Source organism: Chanodichthys erythropterus, chromosome 17, assembly GCF_024489055.1.
Source record: "Chanodichthys erythropterus isolate Z2021 chromosome 17, ASM2448905v1, whole genome shotgun sequence".
Taxonomy (NCBI): Eukaryota; Metazoa; Chordata; class Actinopteri; order Cypriniformes; family Xenocyprididae; genus Chanodichthys; species Chanodichthys erythropterus.
In genome coordinates this window covers 32,951,596-32,972,813 of record NC_090237.1, presented here as the reverse complement: position 1 = coordinate 32,972,813, position 21,218 = coordinate 32,951,596, and the positions used below count along the sequence as shown (strand labels likewise).

At 45.5% G+C, this 21,218-nt stretch overlaps 1 protein-coding gene across 4 annotated transcripts; it reads left to right on the top strand.

Moving 5' to 3' along the window:
* The first annotated feature begins 69 nt into the window (after positions 1 to 69).
* ankrd49 (ankyrin repeat domain 49) lies at positions 70 to 21,106 on the top strand. Of its 4 annotated transcripts, none has more exons than XM_067365657.1 (3): positions 70 to 116; positions 596 to 816; positions 19,490 to 21,106. In XM_067365657.1, the coding sequence occupies exons 2-3, from the start codon at positions 607 to 609 to the stop codon at positions 19,940 to 19,942; spliced, it is 663 nt and encodes a 220-aa protein (XP_067221758.1). In that variant the 5' UTR covers positions 70 to 116; positions 596 to 606; the 3' UTR covers positions 19,943 to 21,106. The 4 variants fall into 4 exon arrangements, with proteins under 4 accessions (XP_067221758.1, XP_067221759.1, XP_067221756.1 ...); XM_067365658.1 differs by having other exon boundaries at positions 87 to 116; positions 600 to 816; XM_067365655.1 differs by lacking the exon at positions 70 to 116 and adding an exon at positions 127 to 289 and having other exon boundaries at positions 600 to 816.
* Positions 21,107 to 21,218: the final 112 nt, after the last annotated feature.

Genomic DNA, 21,218 nt, shown 5'->3' with positions numbered 1-21,218 from the left:
TATTCAGTGGGTGCAAGCGAATTGGCTGCACAAAAAAACTACATTTCCCAGCGTCAAAACAAGCTGCGTATTAGACGTGTGGCGTACTCAACGTGATTCAACGCGGCTGGTTGTCGGTGAGTTTTATTTTGTGTCAAAAGCATGTCATTCAAAGACATCTAAGAGTTTACTAGTTTAAGTAAGAATAAATTATTATAGGAACAGTTACATCGATATAAATTTATCTGGCAGGCTTAAAAGTACTGTGGTGGCGACATGATATAATTATGGTGCCGGATGTTAATTCATGGTAAACCAATGTTCGTATAGTGCTTATTATTTTTTTTTTCTAGAAATATTATAAACATGAAATAAACATCTAAACGATTTAAACCATTTTTATAAGCACAAAATGTTGGTCTGTAGTTATTGATGCACTTGGGCCTAAATTTACCATAATTTAATCAAAAACGACTTGATCGTTTTTCTCAATCAGGCTGTTTACTTCTCTTTCTGCCATGCTGTAAAAGGGTCCAAATTATGTTACTTTTAGGGTGTCACCTCTCTTTCTTACACACACTCTCGCTATCTCTCTCTTGCTCTCACTCTCACTCAGAAAGCTCAGTGATGGAGTTTCCAGAAGGCTTTAACCAGCTTGATCTGCTGGAGTCTCATGGCCACATGATTCCTGTGGGGACAAAGAGCGGCTGGGTGGAAGAGGAGGAAGGAGATGATGAAGATGAAACCTATCACACTGAGGAATGGTATCAGGAACAGGAGCTTAAATTACAAGACACTCCAACTGAACTGATGTTATGGGCCGCTGAGAAGAATAGAGTAAGTGACCTTAATCTCGAGCAGTGGTTTTCAATCCTAGTCCTGGGGACCCACCGCTCTGCACATTTCGTATAGCTCTCATATTTAAAGGGATCATAAAATGGAGAATTAAAAATCAGGAGAATCACATCAAATCCATGTCGCATACGATGAGTGTAGTTGCTCAAGTTCAGAATCAAGCTCAGAATTTTTATTGCCAAGTGTGCTTGCACACGCAGGGAAATTTACTGTGGTATTGAAGCTTCCATTGCACATATATAAACACAAGATATAATACATTTTAAGAATAAAATATAAAGAAGTACATACACAGATAGGTTTAGTCTGAATAAACATATTTACAGATTATGAACATATTTACAGTATTGTTAATAATATGAATAAATAGGACTGAATTTACAAAGATAGTGTGCATTAAAAAGTGAATGTATTGCACTTGCAGTCATATGGGAGGCATTTAAAGGGTTAGTTCACCCAAAAATTAAAAATATCCCATGATTTACTCACCCTCAAGACATCCTAGGTATATATGAGCTGGGTCAATTTGGATTATAGGACATCAGGCATGATGGTATTGAAGGCCAAACTGAAGTCCACAAATAAGATTCTTGCACAGGTCGAAATGTGGCAGTCCTATGTTGACTGCTTCTTCCACAGACTCTGTAGGCAAACTGAAGGGGGTCCAGCAAGGGTCCAGTGATGTCCTTCAGGTGGGCTAACACCAGTCTCTCCAATGAAATCCAGTAATTTGGGTTTTTTGGGACTAGAATGATAGTGGAGCGTTTAAAGCAGCTAAGAACTTAACACATTTTTTTTTAACCCATCTAGAGCTCAAATCAGATCCTAAAATTCTGTATCGGCAGATTGTTTTCACACTGTGCAACCTCTGTGTGACTCCCCATAGGAAATGAATGAAATATATGATACATCTGCTGTTGTTTGTCATGCACAGTGGAAAGGTGGCTTGAGAGAGCCGGGTTTCTGTGCTTGCATTTTGGGTGTGTCAGTGACTCTCAGTCTGTCTCAATGCTTATTGCACTTGATAACTCTTTTTAACATCAAGCATGTCACACAATTTATTTTCTGATGCATGCATGTTCTTTTATTAAAAAACAAAACCAAAACATTAGACGCAAGTGTTTTGCTTGCAAAGGACATACAAAATTTTAAATCACTTTGTAATAATGGTACTTTATTTACAATTAAACGGTACCTTAATATGTATGATAGGACTATTTAATTACATTTTTTGAAAAAATTGTGTATTTGTATGCATGAATGCATAATTGTTCACATCAGCATCATGTTGCATTTTTAAAAACAATTATATTTCCACAGCTGTTGGGTACATGTGATGGCACAGCTGACAAGCTGTGAACAGAATACATGACTGTCAGCAGAAGCTCAACCAAACCTGAATGACACACAACAAACCTCTTCTGGAATCTCAAACATTCTGCGTAACCAATGAGGTTCATTGATCCAGTTCTGGCTGCATCTATAATTCAGATTTTTAATCCCTGTATCCGCTTATATTTATATATAATCTATTTTTAATCTCTATAATAAAAATGTATAATTCAGTTTTTGATCTCCATATCCATTTACATATATCTTCCAAGGGTTTTTTCCCTCCTATGACTTTTTTCCCAGTGCTAGCACGCTGGGTTCCCTTTCGATACTTCACTCGTACTGCGTATGGGGAAAGGTCTCCCTTTTTCCCCGCTGCTGAAGCCTTTTTCAATAACGCAGTGTAACTGCACCGTCATTGGTTCACTCATAGACAAGTTGTTGAACCAATGACGGCGCGGCATAGCTGCGCGGCCTATGGCGACAAAGCGCGCGAATATTCCCGCCGAAATGGGCGGGGTTAAGGGCTATATAAGCAGGCGTTTCGCCATAGGATTTCAGTGTTTTCTCCTTCAGCGACGACCTCATCATCTCCTCGCTGATCTCCGCCTGAAGCCGAGAAGCTCGCCGCCTTCCTGACTGCTCTCGCCGCCGTCTGAAGAGGCTCCCGCAGCGGACTCGCCTGGACTCGCCGGACTGAGGACAGCGCCGGCGCCCTCTCCGACTGCAGCGTCAGCGCCGTCGCCGAGTCGCCGCCTCCCGCTTCCCGCTCCCGGCCGCTTCCTGTGTGTCCCCTGCCGCCATCCGGCGCGCCGTCTTGAGAGCTTCACCGCGGCTTAACGCCGCTCTAAAAGAGCGAATTTCAGCGGTTTTCACCGCTTCTAGAGCTTCCGCGGCCCTCGCCGCTCTAAAAGAGCCACCCAAGTGCCGTTTTCACGGCAACGGCGTCTTCTCAGATGCCCCGCCACTCGTGTGGCACGGTGATGGTCACAGCGAGTGCGTCGCTTGCCTGGGCAAGCCCCATGCAGACGGCGCGCTCGCTGGGGACTCATGCCCGCACTGCGAGTGCATGAGTCTCAGTTCCCTGCGCTCGCGGGTCGCCTTCTTCACAGAGGGTGATCTCGCCGCTCACGCCCTCCCGTCTCCTTCCTCCCGCGAGCCGGCTAGGAAGAGACAGCGGGGCAGAGCGACCCAGCGCCAGGAGATAGGCAAGCTCACGCCGGCCCAGCTCCCGCGTGCCTCGCCCTCTCCTCCGAGGGAACCCTCTCCCGTCCTGTTCTCTCGGCCTGAGCAGCGCCCCTCTGCGGAAGCGAGTGACCTCGTCTCATTCGGTGGAACAGACGACGAGCAGGACGACTCCATGTCTCTTGCGGCTTCCGAAGCAGAAGTGTGGGCTGGCGAATCGGACGATCCCGCCCCCCCGCCTCCCTTGGAGCCCATTGAACATGGCCAGGGCATGGATGCCGAGCTCTTCCGCATCCTATCCAGAGCCTTACAAGAGCTGGACCTCGACTGGGCCCCACCTGAGGAGCCGTCGCGCAGTCGCCTTGACGAGTGGTTCCTGCCTGGCCGCCGCCAAGCCCCTCGCCAGCGAGCAGCGCCCTTTTTTCCCGAGGTCCACGAGGAGCTGACGAAGTCGTGGCGCGCTCCGTACTCCGCCCGCCTTCATACCACGCACCGCTCCGCCCTCACTGCCGTCGACGGCGCCGAGGAAAAGGGATACGAGCACCTGCCACCCCTTGACGAAGCAGTGGCTGCTCACCTCTGCCCTCCCGCGGCTGTGGGATGGAAAGCTAAGAGGTCACTCCCTTCCAAGCCCTGCCGAACTACTTCTACCTTAGCTGGTCGAGCTTACACTTCGGCAGGACAGGCCGCTTCTGCGCTACACTCCATGGCCATATTCCAAGTCTTCCAGGCCAAACTCCTCCGCTCTCTGGACGAGTCTGGGATTGACGCGCCGGCTTTCAAGGACCTTCGCAGCGCTACTGACCTTGCCCTGCGAGCCACGAAGGCTACGGCTCAGGCCATCGGCCGTTCCATGGCCAGCCTAGTAGTGTTGGAGCGCCACCTGTGGCTTAACTTGACGGAGATCAAGGACAATGACAAGACGGCCTTCTTAGACGCCCCAGTCTCTCCCTCTGGTCTCTTCGGCCCTGCAGTGGATGGCTTCACTGAACGCTTCACAGCGGCACAGAAATCGTCTCAGGCCATGAGACATTTCCTGCCCAAGCGCTCCAGCTCTGCTTCCAGCCGCCCCAGGACTGCGTCGGCTCAGCAGCACAAGCCCGCTCCACCTGCAGCACCGCAGTCAGCGCCACCTAAGGAGCAACGCCAGCGCTCGCGCTCTGCCAAGCGCCATCCCTTCCCGAGACGCCAGGGACCCCGGCCCAAGATTGTGCTGGACCCGGTGCCTCCGAAGTCATCCTGATCTGCCAGGAAGGAAGAGGATGGGGAATCGTCCCGTCGCGACCGGACCACCCCAAAAGCTCCCACGAACATTTTCCCCTCCGCCTCGTTTAAATCCGGGCGTGGGAAACATGTTTCAAGTGACAACTGGGCCCACAACTGTTGCGCCCACTCCAAACGCCGTTTTCACGGCGAACAAATTTTTATATCATCTAAAAGGGAGCAAATTTCCTCTTCCGCTACTCTCGGTGTACAACCCCCTCAGCGGCGGTCTGTCACACGATATCATTCAACCCCTTGCCACTCGGGCCGAGGCTTGGCAGGCCATCCCCGATGTGTCAGATTGGGTCATGGGGATCGTAACTCAGGGTTACTCGCTCCAGTTTGCACGCCGGCCCCCTCGCTTCGGCGGGGTGCTTCAAACTTTGGTCAATCCGGACGACGCCCATGTCCTCCGAGCCGAAGTCATGACGTTGCTAAGAAAAGGAGCTGTGGAAATAGTTCCCCCCGCGGAAAGCGAGTCAGGCTTCTACAGCCGCTATTTTCTGGTCCCCAAGAAAGTTGGTGGTCTCAGACCCATCCTGGATCTCAGACTTTTGAATCATTCCCTCATGAGACGGAAGTTCAAAATGCTGACACTGAAACAGATCCTCGCGCACATCTGCCCCGAGGACTGGTTCTGCTCGCTGGACCTGAAGGATGCGTATTTTCACATCCAGATAGCCCCTCGTCACAGACGATTCTTGAGATTCGCATACGAGGGAGTGGCATACCAATATACGGTCCTGCCCTTCGGGCTGTCTCTGGCTCCTCGCACTTTCACCAAGTGCATGGACGCGGCACTTTCCCCTCTCAGACAGGCGGGAATCCGAGTCCTGAATTATCTCGACGACTGGCTCATTCTAGCCCGTTCGCGAGTCGAGCTGGAACACCACAGATCCGTGCTCCTCAGCCATTTACAATGCCTGGGTCTCAGGGTCAACGCAACCAAGAGCTTGCTGTGCCCCACTCAACGAATATCGTTTCTGGGAGCAGTTTTCGACTCAGTCCATATGACGGCAGTAGTCTCGCCAGAGCGCGCTCTGACGATTCAGCAGCTCACAGCCTCAGTCAAGAACAGAGCCTGCCTCCCTCTGAAGTTTTTTCAGAGGCTGCTAGGGCTAATGGCTTCCGCCTCTCCGGTACTACAGCTCGGCCTTCTTCGGATGCGGCCTCTTCAGTACTGGTTGAAGTTCCGGGTTCCTCCCAGCGCTTGGCGGCACGGCCGCCTTCGCCTCAAGGTCAATCAGGCCTGTCTTCTAGCCCTGAAACCTTGGACGAACCCTGTATGGTTCAAGCGCGGAGTGCCCTTACAGGCGGTCTCACGAAGGACGGTGCTAGCAACAGACGCCTCCAACTCGGGTTGGGGCGCTGTGTGCGACGGCAGACCTGCCTTCGGCTCATGGAGCCAAGAGGAAAGCCTTCTGCACATCAACTGTCTAGAGATGCTAGCAGTGATGAAGGCCCTTCAGTTCTTTCAGGCTCATTTGACAGGGCGTCACGTTCTAGTCCAATCGGACAGTATGACAGTGGTGTCATATTTAAACCACCAGGGCGGTCTCTCGTCCAGCCGCTTATGCGCTCTGGCGAAACGTCTACTGGAATGGGCTCTTCCGAGGCTTCAGTCGCTCAGAGCAACTCATGTTCCTGGCAGGAACAATCTGGGTGCAGATATGCTGTCACGGAGCAACGTCCCCTCCGACGAGTGGACGCTCCATCCCCAGGTTGTCCTCAGGATTTGGGAGCTCTTCGGGAAGGCAAAGATAGACCTCTTCGCCTCAGAAGACAACTCTCATTGCCCAACATTTTTCTCGAAGGAGGTCGACGCTCTGGCCCATTCATGGCCCAGCACGCTCCTTTACGCTTTTCCTCCGATCGCCCTGATCCCTCAGGTCATCAGGCGCATCAGAGAAGACCAACACAGAGTCCTTCTAGTGGCCCCGCTCTGGAGGAACCAGATTTGGTCCTCGGAGCTGTTCAAGCTCTCTCTGAGAGCCCCGTGGCCGATCCCCCTGAGACGGGACCTCCTCTCTCAGGCGAACAGGGCAATCTGGCACCCACAGCCGGAGCTCTGGGCTCTGCACCTCTGGTCCCTCGATGGGAGCCTACTAACCTCCCCAGGGACGTCCTAAATACCATTTCTCAGGCTAGAGCGCCGTCCACGAGACGCCTCTACGACCAGAAATGGTCGGTCTTTGCTGACTGGTGTTCGTCACGCAACATAGACCCAATGGAGAGTGACGTATCTTCTATACTGTCTTTCCTCCAAGAACGCTTGGAAATGGGGCGCACCCCTTCCACGCTCAAGGTTTACGTAGCAGCCATTGCAGCGTTCCATGCTCCTATTGCTGGCCAATCAGTGGGACGAAACGGACTTGTCATCCGTTTCCTGAGGGGCGCTAGGCGATTGAATCCTCCTCGCCCCCTCACCGTTCCCTCCTGGGACCTGTCTTTGGTCCTCAGGGCCTTAAAAGGAGCCCCATTTGAACCAATGGGCTCAGTCGACCTCAGGCCATTGACGCTAAAAACCGCCTTGCTGTTAGCACTGGCCTCGGTTAAGCGTGTTGGCGATTTGCAGGCCCTCTCTGTGAGCCCTGCATGCCTCGAATTCGGGCCTGGAGACTCTAAGGTCGTTCTGAAACCCAGGCATGGCTACGTCCCTAAGGTGCTCTCAACGCCGTTTAGAGCTCAGGTCATCTCGCTCTCTGCTCTGCCCCCTTCGACGGAAGAGCAAGGGCTGGAGTTACTCTGCCCTGTCAGGGCATTGAGGACCTACATAGAGCGATCGCAGTCTTTCAGACAGTCAGATCAGCTCTTTGTCTGTTTTGGAGGCCACACCAAAGGATCTCCGGTCTCAAAACAGCGCATTTCTCGTTGGATAGTGGACGCTATTACGCTGTGCTACTCCTCACTGGGAGCCGAATGCCCCATAGGAGTCAGAGCCCACTCCACTAGAGGGATGGCCTCCTCATGGGCTTGGTCCAACGGAGTTTCCATCCAAGACATCTGTGTGGCGGCCGGCTGGTCTTCGCCGTCCACCTTTGTCAGGTTTTACCATCTCGATGTCCCGACCTTACAGGCTCGAGTCCTTTCAGTGTGATTAGCGGCCTCAGATGAGCTCCGCCTCACGCTATCATGGAAATAAATTTCCTCTAAGTGTAACGCAAGGGTTCGGTAAGGGCTTGCCCTCTCGCTTGTCTTTTTGGCCCCCTCTCAGGTGTCCAAACTTCAAGCTATATCGTTCCCAGCCGTGGCACGGCGTGGTTGAATTCGTTCCCCATACGCAGTACGAGTGAAGTATCGAAAGGGAACGTACTCTGTTACTAACGTAACCTCGGTTCCCTGAGATACGGAACAAGTACTGCGATACTTGCCGTGCCACGAGGCTGCGGCTCAGGGTCGTCGCTTCAGTCGAATGACACTGAAATCCTATGGCGAAACGCCTGCTTATATAGCCCTTAACCCCGCCCATTTCGGCGGGAATATTCGCGCGCTTTGTCGCCATAGGCCGCGCAGCTATGCCGCGCCGTCATTGGTTCAACAACTTGTCTATGAGCGAACCAATGACGGTGCAGTTACACTGCGTTATTGAAAAAGGCTTCAGCAGCGGGGAAAAAGGGAGACCTTTCCCCATACGCAGTACTCGTTCCGTATCTCAGGGAACCGAGGTTACGTTAGTAACCGAGTACGTTTTTCTCCTAGGGGGTTTTTTCCACCCCTGGGAGTCAGCCGACATTGGCTTAATGTAGCACCATCTTGTATATGTTACATATTACCACGCTTGTTTATACAGCTTATTTTTAACCACTTCCCTTTTTTTATGCTTCTAATATGTAAAGCTGCTTTGAAACAATTACCAATTGTAAAAGCGCTATATAAATACATTTGACTTGACTTGACATTCTTGTGTGTTGCGCAGCACATTTTAGCTTCTGGAAGAGATTTGTTCTTGTACGTCATTCAGGTTAGGTTGAGCTTCTGCTTCTGTTCACTGATCAATGTTTACATGTGAGTAAAAGCCTAAATTAAATCTGTTCATCATAAAAAGTGATCGAGTCTCTTCAGAAAGATTCATATGGGTTAGTTTTACATCTCTTTATGAAATTTTTGAAGCATCAATGTAACGAAGCGGGACTGAGGCGGAGATCCATTTGCAAGCTTTTATTACAAAAGTAAGCGTGGTCGTACAGGCAGGGTAAATCAGGAGCAAACAGGTACAGGGTCAAGCAGAATCGTAGTCAGGGCACAGGCAGGAGATCGAGGCAGGCGGATAACATTCACAGAACAGTACAACAAGCAAGGGTCAGGAGAGGCAGCAACGGGTCAATACACAGGAACAGGCAAGATCAAACACAGGCAGACAGGATACAAGGTACGCTCAGAATTGTCACTAGGAATCAAGACTTCGCAAACTGGTGGTGTGAGTGTGAGTCCTTTATAGTCCTGTTAATGTACTGCACCTGGGTGTGGTGATTAGTGATAGTGATTGATGGAGTGAGTGCAGGTGATTGGCAGAGAGGATTATGGGTAATGTAGTCCGGGAACTGACAGGAACAGACGGTGATCATAACATAACGCCCCCCTCCCGGAAGGCGCGTCCTCGTGGCGTAAAAGGAACAGCTAGGGAGAGTGGGTGGGTGCATTGGGGACCTGCATGCAGATAGGAACAGGGTCCCCAATGCAGGTCCAGGAACTCAGCCACGGAGTGTCAGGAGCCACTGGCAGCCACGGAGGGTCAGGTGCCACGGGCAGCCACGGAGGGTCAGGAGCCATGGGCAGCCACGGAGGGTCAGGTGGCTCGGGCAACCACGGGGGGTCAGGTGCCACGGGCAGCCACGGCGGGTCAGGAGCCATGCGCAGCCACGGCAGGTCAGGTGGCGCGGGCAACCACGGAGGGTCAGGAGCCACGGGCAGCCACGGAGGGTCAGGAGCCACGGGCAGCCACGGAGAGTCAGGAGCCACGGGCAGCCGCGGCAGGTCAGGTGGCTCAGGTGGCCACGGCAGGTTGGGTGGTTCAGGCAACCACAGCAGGTCAGGTGGCTCGGGCGGCCACGGCAGGTCAGGTGGCCTGGGTAACCACGGCAGGTCAGGTGGCGCAGGCAACCACAGCAATGAGTCCATAAATGGCCCTAGTGGGCTACAGTCCATAAATGGCCCTGACAGTAGTGGCTGGGCAGGGTCCCCACCCACCAGCTCCCCACCCCTAGGTATACTGCCCCCCCCCTAAAAAGTTCTTGGGGATTTCAGCGGGGCCCGTCGCAGGTTCGTGGGCAAGGAGTTCGGGTGGCGCCAGCAGGGCCAGGCGTGTGGGTGAAGCCGGCAGGGCAAGACGCCTGAATGGCGCTGGCAGGGCTGGAAGCGTGGAGCTCAGGTGGCGCGGGCTGGAAGCGTGGAGCTCAGGTGGCGCGGGCTGGAAGCGTGGAGCTCAGGTGGCGCGGGCTGGAAGCGTGGAGCTCAGGTGGCGCGGGCTGGAAGCGTGGAGCTCAGGTGGCGCGGGCTGGAAGCGTGGAGCTCAGGTGGCGCGGGCTGGAAGCGTGGAGCTCAGGTGGCGCGGGCTGGAAGCGTGGAGCTCAGGTGGCGCGGGCTGGAAGCGTGGAGCTCAGGTGGCGCGGGCTGGAAGCGTGGAGCTCAGGTGGCGCGGGCTGGAAGCGTGGAGCTCAGGTGGCGCGGGCTGGAAGCGTGGAGCTCAGGTGGCGCGGGCTGGAAGCGTGGAGCTCAGGTGGCGCGGGCTGGAAGCGTGGAGCTCAGGTGGCGCCGGCAGGGCGAGGAGCTCAGGTGGCGCCGGCAGGGCGAGGAGCTTGGGCGGAGCAGGAGAGACCTCTGGAGTGGTCTCCAGGCCCACAGTGGCCTCTTGAACGGCGTCTGCGTCTTGAGGAGAGGAGGACGCCTTCTTCCTCCTCCTCCTCTTCCTCCGAGAGTGAGGCGATGGTTCACCGACTGGAGCGGTCTCTGGAGCAAACTCACTGGCTGAAGCGGGTTCTGGAGCGGACTCAATGGCTGGAACGCCCCCTACCTCCGTGAGCACCGAAGGGGCGGCCATCTTGCCCGTAGGCACTGGCAAAGCAGCCATCTTGTCCATCGCGTCCAGGGCGCTTGAGTGCGTTGCAACAGGCGAGCTTGAGAGCGTTGCAACAGGCGAGCTTGAGAGCGTTGCAACAGGCGAGCTTGAGAGCGTTGCAACAGGCGAGCTTGAGAGCGAAACGTCCGGCAGGCTTGAGAGCGAAGCGTCCGTGGGTTTCGGAATGCCAGCTGCCAGTGCTGTAGTCAGTGGAGGATCATTCATGCTAGAACGCAATCCTCTCCGCTCTCGGACAGGACCAGTGACGTGACGTGACTCTGGGCGATCAGTGGAGACGTGACGTGACTCTGGGCGATCAGCGGAGACGTGACTTGGTTCAAGGTAATCAGTGCTGACCTGACTTGGTGTTGTTATTGTGGTGACCGCCATTTTGTGAGTGTCATCTGGCGCGGCGGCCATTACACAACCAGACAAGGAATCGCGTTCCTCCGCGACACCCACCGTAAACGGAGAGCCAACAGTCAATAGAGCATAATCCAGAAAATGACTAAGTGAAGAACGGGGTCCCTCACGAATCAACTGTGACTTGAGTGGCTGATTAAAGCCTTCACAGAAAAAGTCTATGAGCACACAGTCCGGCAGGTCTGACCAATATGCAATGTCCAAGTATTCCTCAATGTAATTCTCCAGCGATCGTGAGCCCTGCTTGAACTCTAACAACAAAAATGCAAAGTTCCTACCAGACCAGTGTTCATCAGAAAAGCTGCTGGATCGTTGTTGCGGCGAAGTCTTCTGTAACGAAGCGGGACTGAGGCGGAGATCCATTTGCAAGCTTTTATTACAAAAGTAAGCGCGGTCGTACAGGCAGGGTAAATCAGGAGCAAACAGGTACAGCAGAGGGTTAGGCAGAATCGTAGTCAGGGCACAGGCAGGAGATCGAGGCAGGCGGATATCATTCACAGAACAGTACAACAAGCAAGGGTCAGGACAGGCAGCAACGGGTCAATACACAGGAACAGGCAAGATCAAACACAGGCAGACAGGATACAAGGTACGCTCAGAATTGTCACTAGGAATCAAGACTTCGCAAACTGGTGGTGTGAGTGTGAGTCCTTTATAGTCCTGTTAATGTACTGCACCTGGGTGTGGTGATTAGTGATAGTGATTGATGGAGTGAGTGCAGGTGATTGGCAGAGAGGATTATGGGTAACTGGGAACTGACAGGAACAGACGGTGATCATAACAATCAAAATGTCCGTTGCATAAGCAATTAATTGACGAAGATGAACAAAAGTCTTACAGGCTTAGAACAACATGAGGGTGTGTAATTAATGCCAGAATTTTCATTCTGGAGTGAACTAGCCCTTTCAGGGATGTAGAATATGGTAATACAGAAAAAGGCATTAATGTGTGCTTTATAAATACTAATAAACAGTCAATATCCTAGTAATATGCCTGCCAAAAAGCAACTAATTAATAGTGAGAATTGGACCCTAAACTACACCGTGTGCAGAATTATTAGGCTAGTTGATTTTATGATCATATTTTTTCCAATTCCAAGTCCAATTCCAAACCACATGAATCTTAATAACTACGGTGGGGACATGTTCGGTTCACTTAGTTTTGCCGTGGCCACGACATATAAACTCGTGGGATCGTGATATGTCGTGGCCACAAGATATTAATTTGTGGGAACGTGATAATAAGTCGTTCCCTCACCATATGATCTCGGGGCCACGACTTTACATCGCGTGGCTACGACATAAGGATGTTGTTACCTCAACAAAACGATCGCGTGGCCTCGAGATCATATGGTGAGGGAACAAGAGATTTTTCTTGTGGCCACGAGTTACATGTGTAAACAATATGTGCTACCATAGCAATCTGGAACTATCAGAAATGGATAAGATTATAATATTTATTTTTAATTAAGAAAAAGTGCGGAATTAAGAAGTTATTATTAACATGTTGCCTATTGTGTTGTGTGCGATGCCTACAGCAGCATTCAAATTAAGTTTATCAATAAATATTTTTTTGTATATTTTTATCACATCCAACAGTCTTTTAAATCCATTCACTGATTGTTAATTTTTTATTTCATATTTTTACATTATTTCTTATTATTATTATGCTATCATTATTGGTTAAATGTTTTTTATTCATTATGTAGCCCTATTTGCTTTATTTTCCCCTTCATTTCGTGTATCCTTTCTGTAGGCCTATATTATGTTGTTAGCTATATTTTGTAAATACTTCAAATGCCAGATCATGCCAATAAAATGTGACTTTATGACTGTATTGTAGCCATGAAGATAGGATAAATGAGCGTCTGTTATCATTTGTAGACCCTCGTGCCCGTGACAGCATTTGAATGAAGTTAGAATAATTTATTATTATTAATTGGTTGTTAAAAGAATATTTAAGCTAAAAAAAAAAAATCCATTCACTGATATAGCCTAGACAAAAACTTTTTATTTAGGTTCAAAAATCATTTTATTTAGGTTTAATAGGCATATTATTATGAATAATAATATAATAATAATAATAATTATTATTATTATAATAAAGACACGATCAGATTAAAAGGCTGTGAGAAGGGATGGATAAATGTTCATTATCATTAAATGAAGTTTATCAAATATGATAACAAATTTAATTTGAATGCTATAGTGGCAACATCGCGCGCAATAGGCTATTTATAGCTTATTACATTGCGTGCGATGTTGACTATATAGACAGCATTCAAATAATAATAATTTCTTAATTCCGCACTTATTTTATCATTCTTAATTCAAGGTTGCTATGGCAGCGTGCGTTGTTTACACATGTAACTCGTGGCCACGAGAAATAGATGTCGTTCCCTCAACATAATGAAGTCGTGGCAACGAGAAAAATATCTCGTTCCCTCACCATATGATCTCGAGGCCACGACTTTACATCGCATGGCCACGACCTATTATCACGTTCCCACTAATTAATATCTTGTGGCCACGACATATCACGTTCCCACGAGTTTATATGTCGTGGCCATGACAAAACTAAGTGAACCAAACATGTCCCCTCCCGGTCACCGTATAACTGCTATTCATTTTGTATTTAATTAGTTATAAGTGATATATAATTGTTCATGAAGGCTGGGAATGAAAACTGCCTTATATTCAGGTGTGCATAATTATTTAAAAATTTCTTTTACAGGCAAAATGAGCCAAAAAATAGATTTAACTCAAATTTGTAAAAAAATTATTAAATGCTCATGAGAAGCATGCAATACTGATGCAATACTAGAAATTGCAAAGTTAAGGCATGACCATTGGACAGCAAAACGCTCACTGGGTCAGCAAGATCAGACAAAAAAAGGTGGGAAAAAAAGACTTATTAACTGCAAAAAATTAAGAATCAAGGTGAAAAATCAAGTGTGAAACCATCAGGAACCCTTTTAGTCTCCAATGCCACAATTTTCCAGAACTGCAACCTACCGGGACTCTCCCAGAAGTGCAAGGTGTCAGGATCTCAGAGACTTAAGTTAGGTTAAGAATCCAAAAAATTACCCCCACTTAATAAAAATCACAAGCTGAAGTGTCGTAAAATACATGAATACTTTTTATATACAGTGTCCTCCACAAATATTGGCACCCTTAGTAAATATGAGCAAAGGCGCTGTGAAAATAAATCTGCATTGTTTATCTTTTTTATCTTTCATTCAAAAAAATTCACAAAATTCTAACCTTTCATTGAAGCAAAAGAATTGAAAATGGGTGGAAAAGCTCATTATGAAATAAATGTTTTTTTTTTCTAGTTCATGTTGGCCACAATTATTGGCACCCAATTATTGCAATGTCCTTTTCCCAAGATAACAGCTCTGAGTCTTCTATAATGCCTGATAAGTTTGGAGAACACCTGAGGAGAGATCAGAGACCATTCCTCCATACAGAATCTCTCCAGATCCTTCAGATTCCAGCTCCATGTTGGTGCTTCTTCTCTTCAGTTCACTCCACTCATTTTCTTTTGGTTTCAGGTCAGGGAACTGGGATGGCCATGGCAGAAGCTTCATTTTGTGCTCAGTGACACATTTTTGTGTTGGTTTTGATGTTTGTTTTGGATCATTGTCCTGATGGATGATCCAACCACTGCCCATTATTGGATTTCTAGCAGAAGTGGTCAGGTTTTGATTTTTTTTTATCTGTTAGTATTTGATAGAATCCATGATGCCATGTATATGAACAAGATGTCCAGGACCTCCAGCAGAAAAATAGGCTCAAAGCATTAAAGATCCAGCAGCATATTTAACCGTGGGCATGGGGTACTTTTTATCCATGTGTGCACCAAACCCATCAGGTGGGTTTGCCAAAAAGCTATTTTTTTTTTTTTAGTTTCATCTTAGTTTCAGAAGCCGGTCCCATTTGAAATTCCAGTCTTGTCTGACAACTGAATATGCTGGAGTTTGTTTTTGGATGAGCAAAGAAGGATTTTTCTTGAAACCCTCCCGAACAACTTGTGGGGATGTAGGTGCTGTTTGGTAATTTTTTTTAGGCTTTCTGAGACTCAAGACTCAACTAATTTCTGCAATTCTCCAGCTGTGATCCTTGAAGAGTCTTTGGCCACTCAAACTTTCCTCCTCACCGTGCATTAGGATGATTTAGACACACGTCCTCTTCCAGGCAGATTTGTAACATCTTTAGTTGATTGAAACTTCTTAATTATTTCCCTGATGGTGGAAATGGGAATTTTCAATGCGTTAGCTTTTTTCTTATACCTAATGTCTATTTTGTGAAGCTCAGCGATCTTTTGCTGCACATCAGAACTATATTATTTGTTTTTCTCATTGTGATGAATGATTTAAAGGGATTTGGCCTTTGTGTTTACACATATTTGTACTCATTAAGTCATGGCTTCACAATTTCATGCTCCTAGTCACCCTGGTGTGCTAAAAAATTTAATCTGAATGGGAATATACTTCAGAGATATTTTACTCAGAAGAATTTCTAGGGATGCCAATAATTGTGGCAAACATGTATTGGAGAAAAACATTTCATAATGAGTTTTTTTTTTACCCCATTTTCAATTATTTTCCTTCAATGAAAGGTTAGAATTTTGTTAATTTTTTGAATGAAAGATCAAAAAGATAAAAAATGCAGATTTTTTTTTCTTTTTCACAGCCACCTTTGCTCATAATTACTAAGGGTGCCAATATTTGTGGAGGGCACTGTATATATATATATATATATATATATATATATATATATATATATATATATATATATATATATATATATATATATATATATATATATATATATATATAATCACAAATCAGGAATTTATATTTATATATATCCTGATTTGTGAATCATTGCTTGATTTATAAAACAGCACTAGAAATGTTGTAATGAAGGAAATTAATCTCGAAATAAACTATGAAATGTCTACTCAATTCTCAGCTCTTCTTACTTAAAAAGAGAAACATAGGAATTTTTTTTAATATATTTTATTCAAGACACATTGCTGTGACATCAACATGCATTTAACATTCTTACAATCACCATAAGAATGTCTACCTTCACCATGAAAAATTGGAGATCAATTCACTTTTATTCAACATTAGGAGTTACAAAAATAAAATAAATATGAACACAGTGAAAATTATTAGCAACACCAAACAGAAGACGTTTCACAGACCAGGCTTAAGCTAGTCCTAGACTAAAATGCATGTTTGACCTGCTTTAACTGAAAGTAACTTGCACTGACATATCTTAAAATATGTCAGTGCCATTGTTTTGTCTCAAGATGCACACCAGTAATGTTTCTTTCTAGTGAACATTTATAAAAGCTACTTAAATACTTTCTTCGAAAAAACTTTCTTCGGTGCGTTTTCTTAACTTTCAAGAGTGTAAACGATAAACAGGAATTACTGTAGTGATTAAATGTTATTCTTTAATAAAAGAAGAATTTATCATTGTTAGTTCATGTTAAAGGTGCTACAGAGGATGTTTTGTTTTATACATTTTTGCAATATTACTTGAAACTGTCTTTACTAACTGATAAAAGACTATTTATTAGGTGCACTGAAAGGAATAATATTAATATACATCATCTGTACACGAGGTAGGGCCTTAAAAACATCAGCCAATCTTTTACACGATCATTGCGTAAACGATTGGCCCTCTGGCTTGTCAAACACTCCCATGATGTTCCTTGTGAGAGACGTGTGCAGTTGTGCACTCCAGTAACTTTCCACACTCCACAGGCACCGCATGCAATGTTTTTGTCAGGAGACAGGAGTAACAACTGCAGATTATGAGTTACCTGCGTTGAGTCCAACATAATGAATCCACTAACACGACACAGCGAATGCCGGTGGTAAACACTCGTGTTCCAATACTCGTGCACGAGTTTTGGGAGGCGTTCCTTCGAAATGAGCGTTCTTACGCATGCGCTCATTTCAAAAACTCAGTAACAGTCTGGTTTCTCAGTCGACGAAAAGATCCTCTGTAGCACCTTTAACTAATGTCATTAACTAACACAAACAAATGGAACCTTATTGTAAAGTGTTACCACATATTTAAATAAATGATGACAAAAATGTTACACAGAATATAAGATGCCAAATATTTAATTGATGAGTAGCCAATAAAATGTATAACTTACGAAATGATTTTTACTCCACGATTTAACATAGATATGACAACATGGCAAATCCACTGCAGTGATCCATCTGCTTCTATTTTGAACAAACTGTAAAAAGATTGGTCATCAGAGAGCACGATTGGTTAACCTATTTGTACAGTCAGTCACACAACAGCTTTTTCCCATTTTAGAAATGACTTTCCTTGAAAGAGACTGCATCAGTGCGCTGAATAAACTACATTGCTCAAAAAAAAAAAAATGAAAGGAACACTTTGAAAACACATCAGATCTCAAAGGGGAAAAATATCATGCTGGATATCTGTACTGATATGGACTGGGTAATGTGTTCGCAACGAAAGGATGCCACATTGTTTGATGGAAATGAAAATGATCAACCTATAGTACAGAGGACTGAATTCAAAGACACCTCAAAAATCAAAGTGAAAAAAATGATGTAGCAGGCTAGTCCATTTTGCTGATATTTCATTGCAGCAACTCAAAATGGTACTCAGTAGTTTGTATGCCCCCTTGTGCTTGTATGCATGCCTGACAATGTCAGGGCATGCTCCTAATGAGATGACGGATGGTGTCCTGGGGTATTTCCTCCCAGATTTGGACCAGGGCATCTCTGAGCTTCTGGACAGTCTGAGGTGCAACCTGGCTGCATTGGATGGACCGAAACATAATGTCCCAGAGGTGTTCTATTGGATTTTGGTCAGGTGAGCGTGTGGGCCATTCAATGGTATCAATACTGTCATCCTTCAGGAACTGCCTGCATACTCTTGCCACATGAGGCTTGGCATTGTTGTACACCCGGAGGAACCCAGGACACACTGCATCAGCGTAGGGTCTGACAATGGGTCCACCCTCATGAAGTCTGTTCTGATTGTTTGGTCAGAGACATTCACACCAGTGGCCTGCTGGAGGTCATTTTGTAGGGCTCTGGCAGTGCTCATCCTGTTCCCTCCTTGCACAAAGGAGCAGATAACAGACCTTTTACAGCCCTGTCCAGCTCTCCTAGCATAACTGCCTGTCTCCTGGAATCTCCTCCATGCTCTTTGAGTCTTGACACTGTGCTGGGTGACACAGCAAACCTTTTGGCAATGGCACGTCTTGATGTGCCATGTGCAAGTTGGACCGCCTGTGCAACCTCTGTAGGGTCCAGGTATCAGCTCATGCTACCAGTAGTGACACTGACCCTAGCCAAATGCAAAACTAGTGAAACAGTCAGAAAAGATGAGTAGGGAAAAAAATTAAGTGGCTTCCACCTGTAAAACCATTCCTGTTCTGGGGGTCGTCTCATTGTTGCCCATCTAGTGCCCATCAAAGCAGCTGAAACTGATTAACAACCCTCTCTGCTACTTAACTGACCAGATAAATATCCCAGGAGTTTAAATGACTTGATGCTATTTTCTGATTAAAAAGTGTTCCTTTAATTTTTTTTGAGCAGTGTATTTTGTGCTTAATGAATCAACAGCCTGTCCACTAATCTTCAATATGTTTGCCATTTAAATACTTATTTTGGAGTGCTATATTTATAGTTTACAATGAAATGTTCTATAAGAGCAGTCACAGACAATTTTGCGACAGATAATATTCCATTTACAGCCCTTATTGTTCATTTCTGTGGTATACGCAAACAGGGATTTACTGTTGTACAACTCCCTGACATCAAGGCAATAATGTGATTGTTTTATGGGGTACACGTGATCTAAGCTGACTCTTACTCTTGCTCCAATTGTAGATTGGCAGAGGTTGTTTTCCCGTTATATAAGATCTCTTCGTTGCATTCAAGGCACACAAATGTTTGTCATATTTTAAAACAAAAACTGTTTATAACTTTAAAAAGTGCACAAATTGTTTACATACTTGCGTAATACAAATATGCAACATTTGTATACTTTTTTGATATTTAACGTTTATTTAGATTGTTGCAAAGTAAAGTTACACCACTTGCCAACACAAATGAAAAATGATCCAGTAATAAAAATAAAAGAAACTGGAAATATAGTTTATGCAATGTTTATGTGGGAAAAAAATTAAAAGCGCATAAACTTTATTAGAATTTTGAAAGTTTTATGTGTAAGTGGTATTCAATATGGCTTTTGTAACTGGTCTATAATACCAATAGCATTACCATTCAGCATTCACCTCAATGACAGCTGCTTGTTGACAGAAGAAATTAAGTATTAATACATTTACCTTTATTTTTTTCTTTCTTCCTTTCTTTTACAGTTAGCAACAGTAGAACGTCTCCTCACATTGAACCCAACACTCGCTAATTGTCATGATAGTGATGGTTACACCCCTCTACACCGTGCTGCCTATGGTGGCCATTATTCCATGGTCTCTGCTCTTTTGAATGCTGGAGCTAATCTTCATGCGAGAACGACCGATGATTGGATACCGCTACATAGTGCCTGTCGCTGGGGTCATGCCGCTGTAGCTTCTTGTCTTTTGCAATGGGGGGCAGAGGTCAATGCCTTGACAACGGGCCGACTCACACCACTTCAACTGGCGGCTGGAAATGCTGCAGCTGGAAAGACAATTGAGCTATTGCTATCACAGCGCACCCTACAGGCAGGACTGAAAAACAGTGCAGGAGAGACCGCTATAGACATTGCACATCGCACAAGTGAACATCACAGACTGTTTGAGATGGCAGAGCCTTGTAATAACATATATTGACAAGTCTGTAAGTGTTTAATTTCTGACTTAAAGCTTAGAAATGTGTTTTGTTGTGAATTAAAGTTGAGGTGATGAAAATAGGAGTTTGACATTTAAAAAAAAAACAAGATTGTAATGCATCAGCATGCAGTTTATGTTCACAACAATGTGTAGGCCTAATTATAATCATTGAACGTTTTAAGCATGTCAAGAAGGTTTTGTCTGTGCATGATGTGATTTTCTTACCATCACAGTTTTCGTTCTAAAGTCGAGACAATTGTTTTTATTTTTGTTATAATTATGCATTTGCAGGGAGGAGCAGTACCATGTCAACCAAACATTGTGTATGTTCACAACAATTATCTCAACTACTATCTTAAAAATACTTTCAGTGCATATAATTTTTAACTAAACCCGTTTGATATATGTGGATGTATTGTATGTAATTAAGGAACTGTAATTGGTCACCATTTTAATTACTTTTGCCATTCATTTTATTTGACTTAAGTCAAGCTGTAATGTGACAAATTAATTTAAAGTACAAATATTCAGTGTAGTCTCAAAGAATACAATTGTTCTATGTCCTCTGCACCTTCATATTAAAACCCACAATGATTTTATGACATCTGAGAAAGTGAAGTGTGTGTTTGCCTTCAAGGTGTGTGAGATTTTGAGAACTGTAAAAGTTCACTTATTTTGCTCTGGTCCACAAATTTAGTGGTATTATGAAAAATTACAATGAAACTGTATACAATTGTTGTTTTAATACTTAAAAATGTCAAACTTACTAGTAGAAATAGCAGAAGTTGATTGAAGTGTTTTACAACAATAAATGCAATATAATCACATACTCTTTCACTGTTACCTCTACCACTGTCATAAAGTCTTACATTTATTGCAGGTTTAGGAATTTTAAATTATATCAATATCATGTATGTAATTTTTTCTGATATGTATTGTGTAGGTTTGTTCATTCAACAATCTTGAATACAATCTCATAATTGACCTCTTCTTGAGCGCACCTTGTACACTCACCCTTTTGATCGGTGCCTATGGTCGCAACCATCTCAGACCACTGTCAACCCATCGTCACCAGATCAGCATGCTCCACCCACTCGTTTACTCTCCCTGGAATTCTGATTCACCGCACCTGCACCTCTTCTCAGTTCTCACTATAAAGACACACACACAACCTCCACTCCTTTGTCTAGCCCTGTAAAACCCAAATATAGGAAAAAATATGCAATTTTTTTTTTTTTTTTTTTTTTTTGAACTCTCAGATATTGTTTTAGGAGGC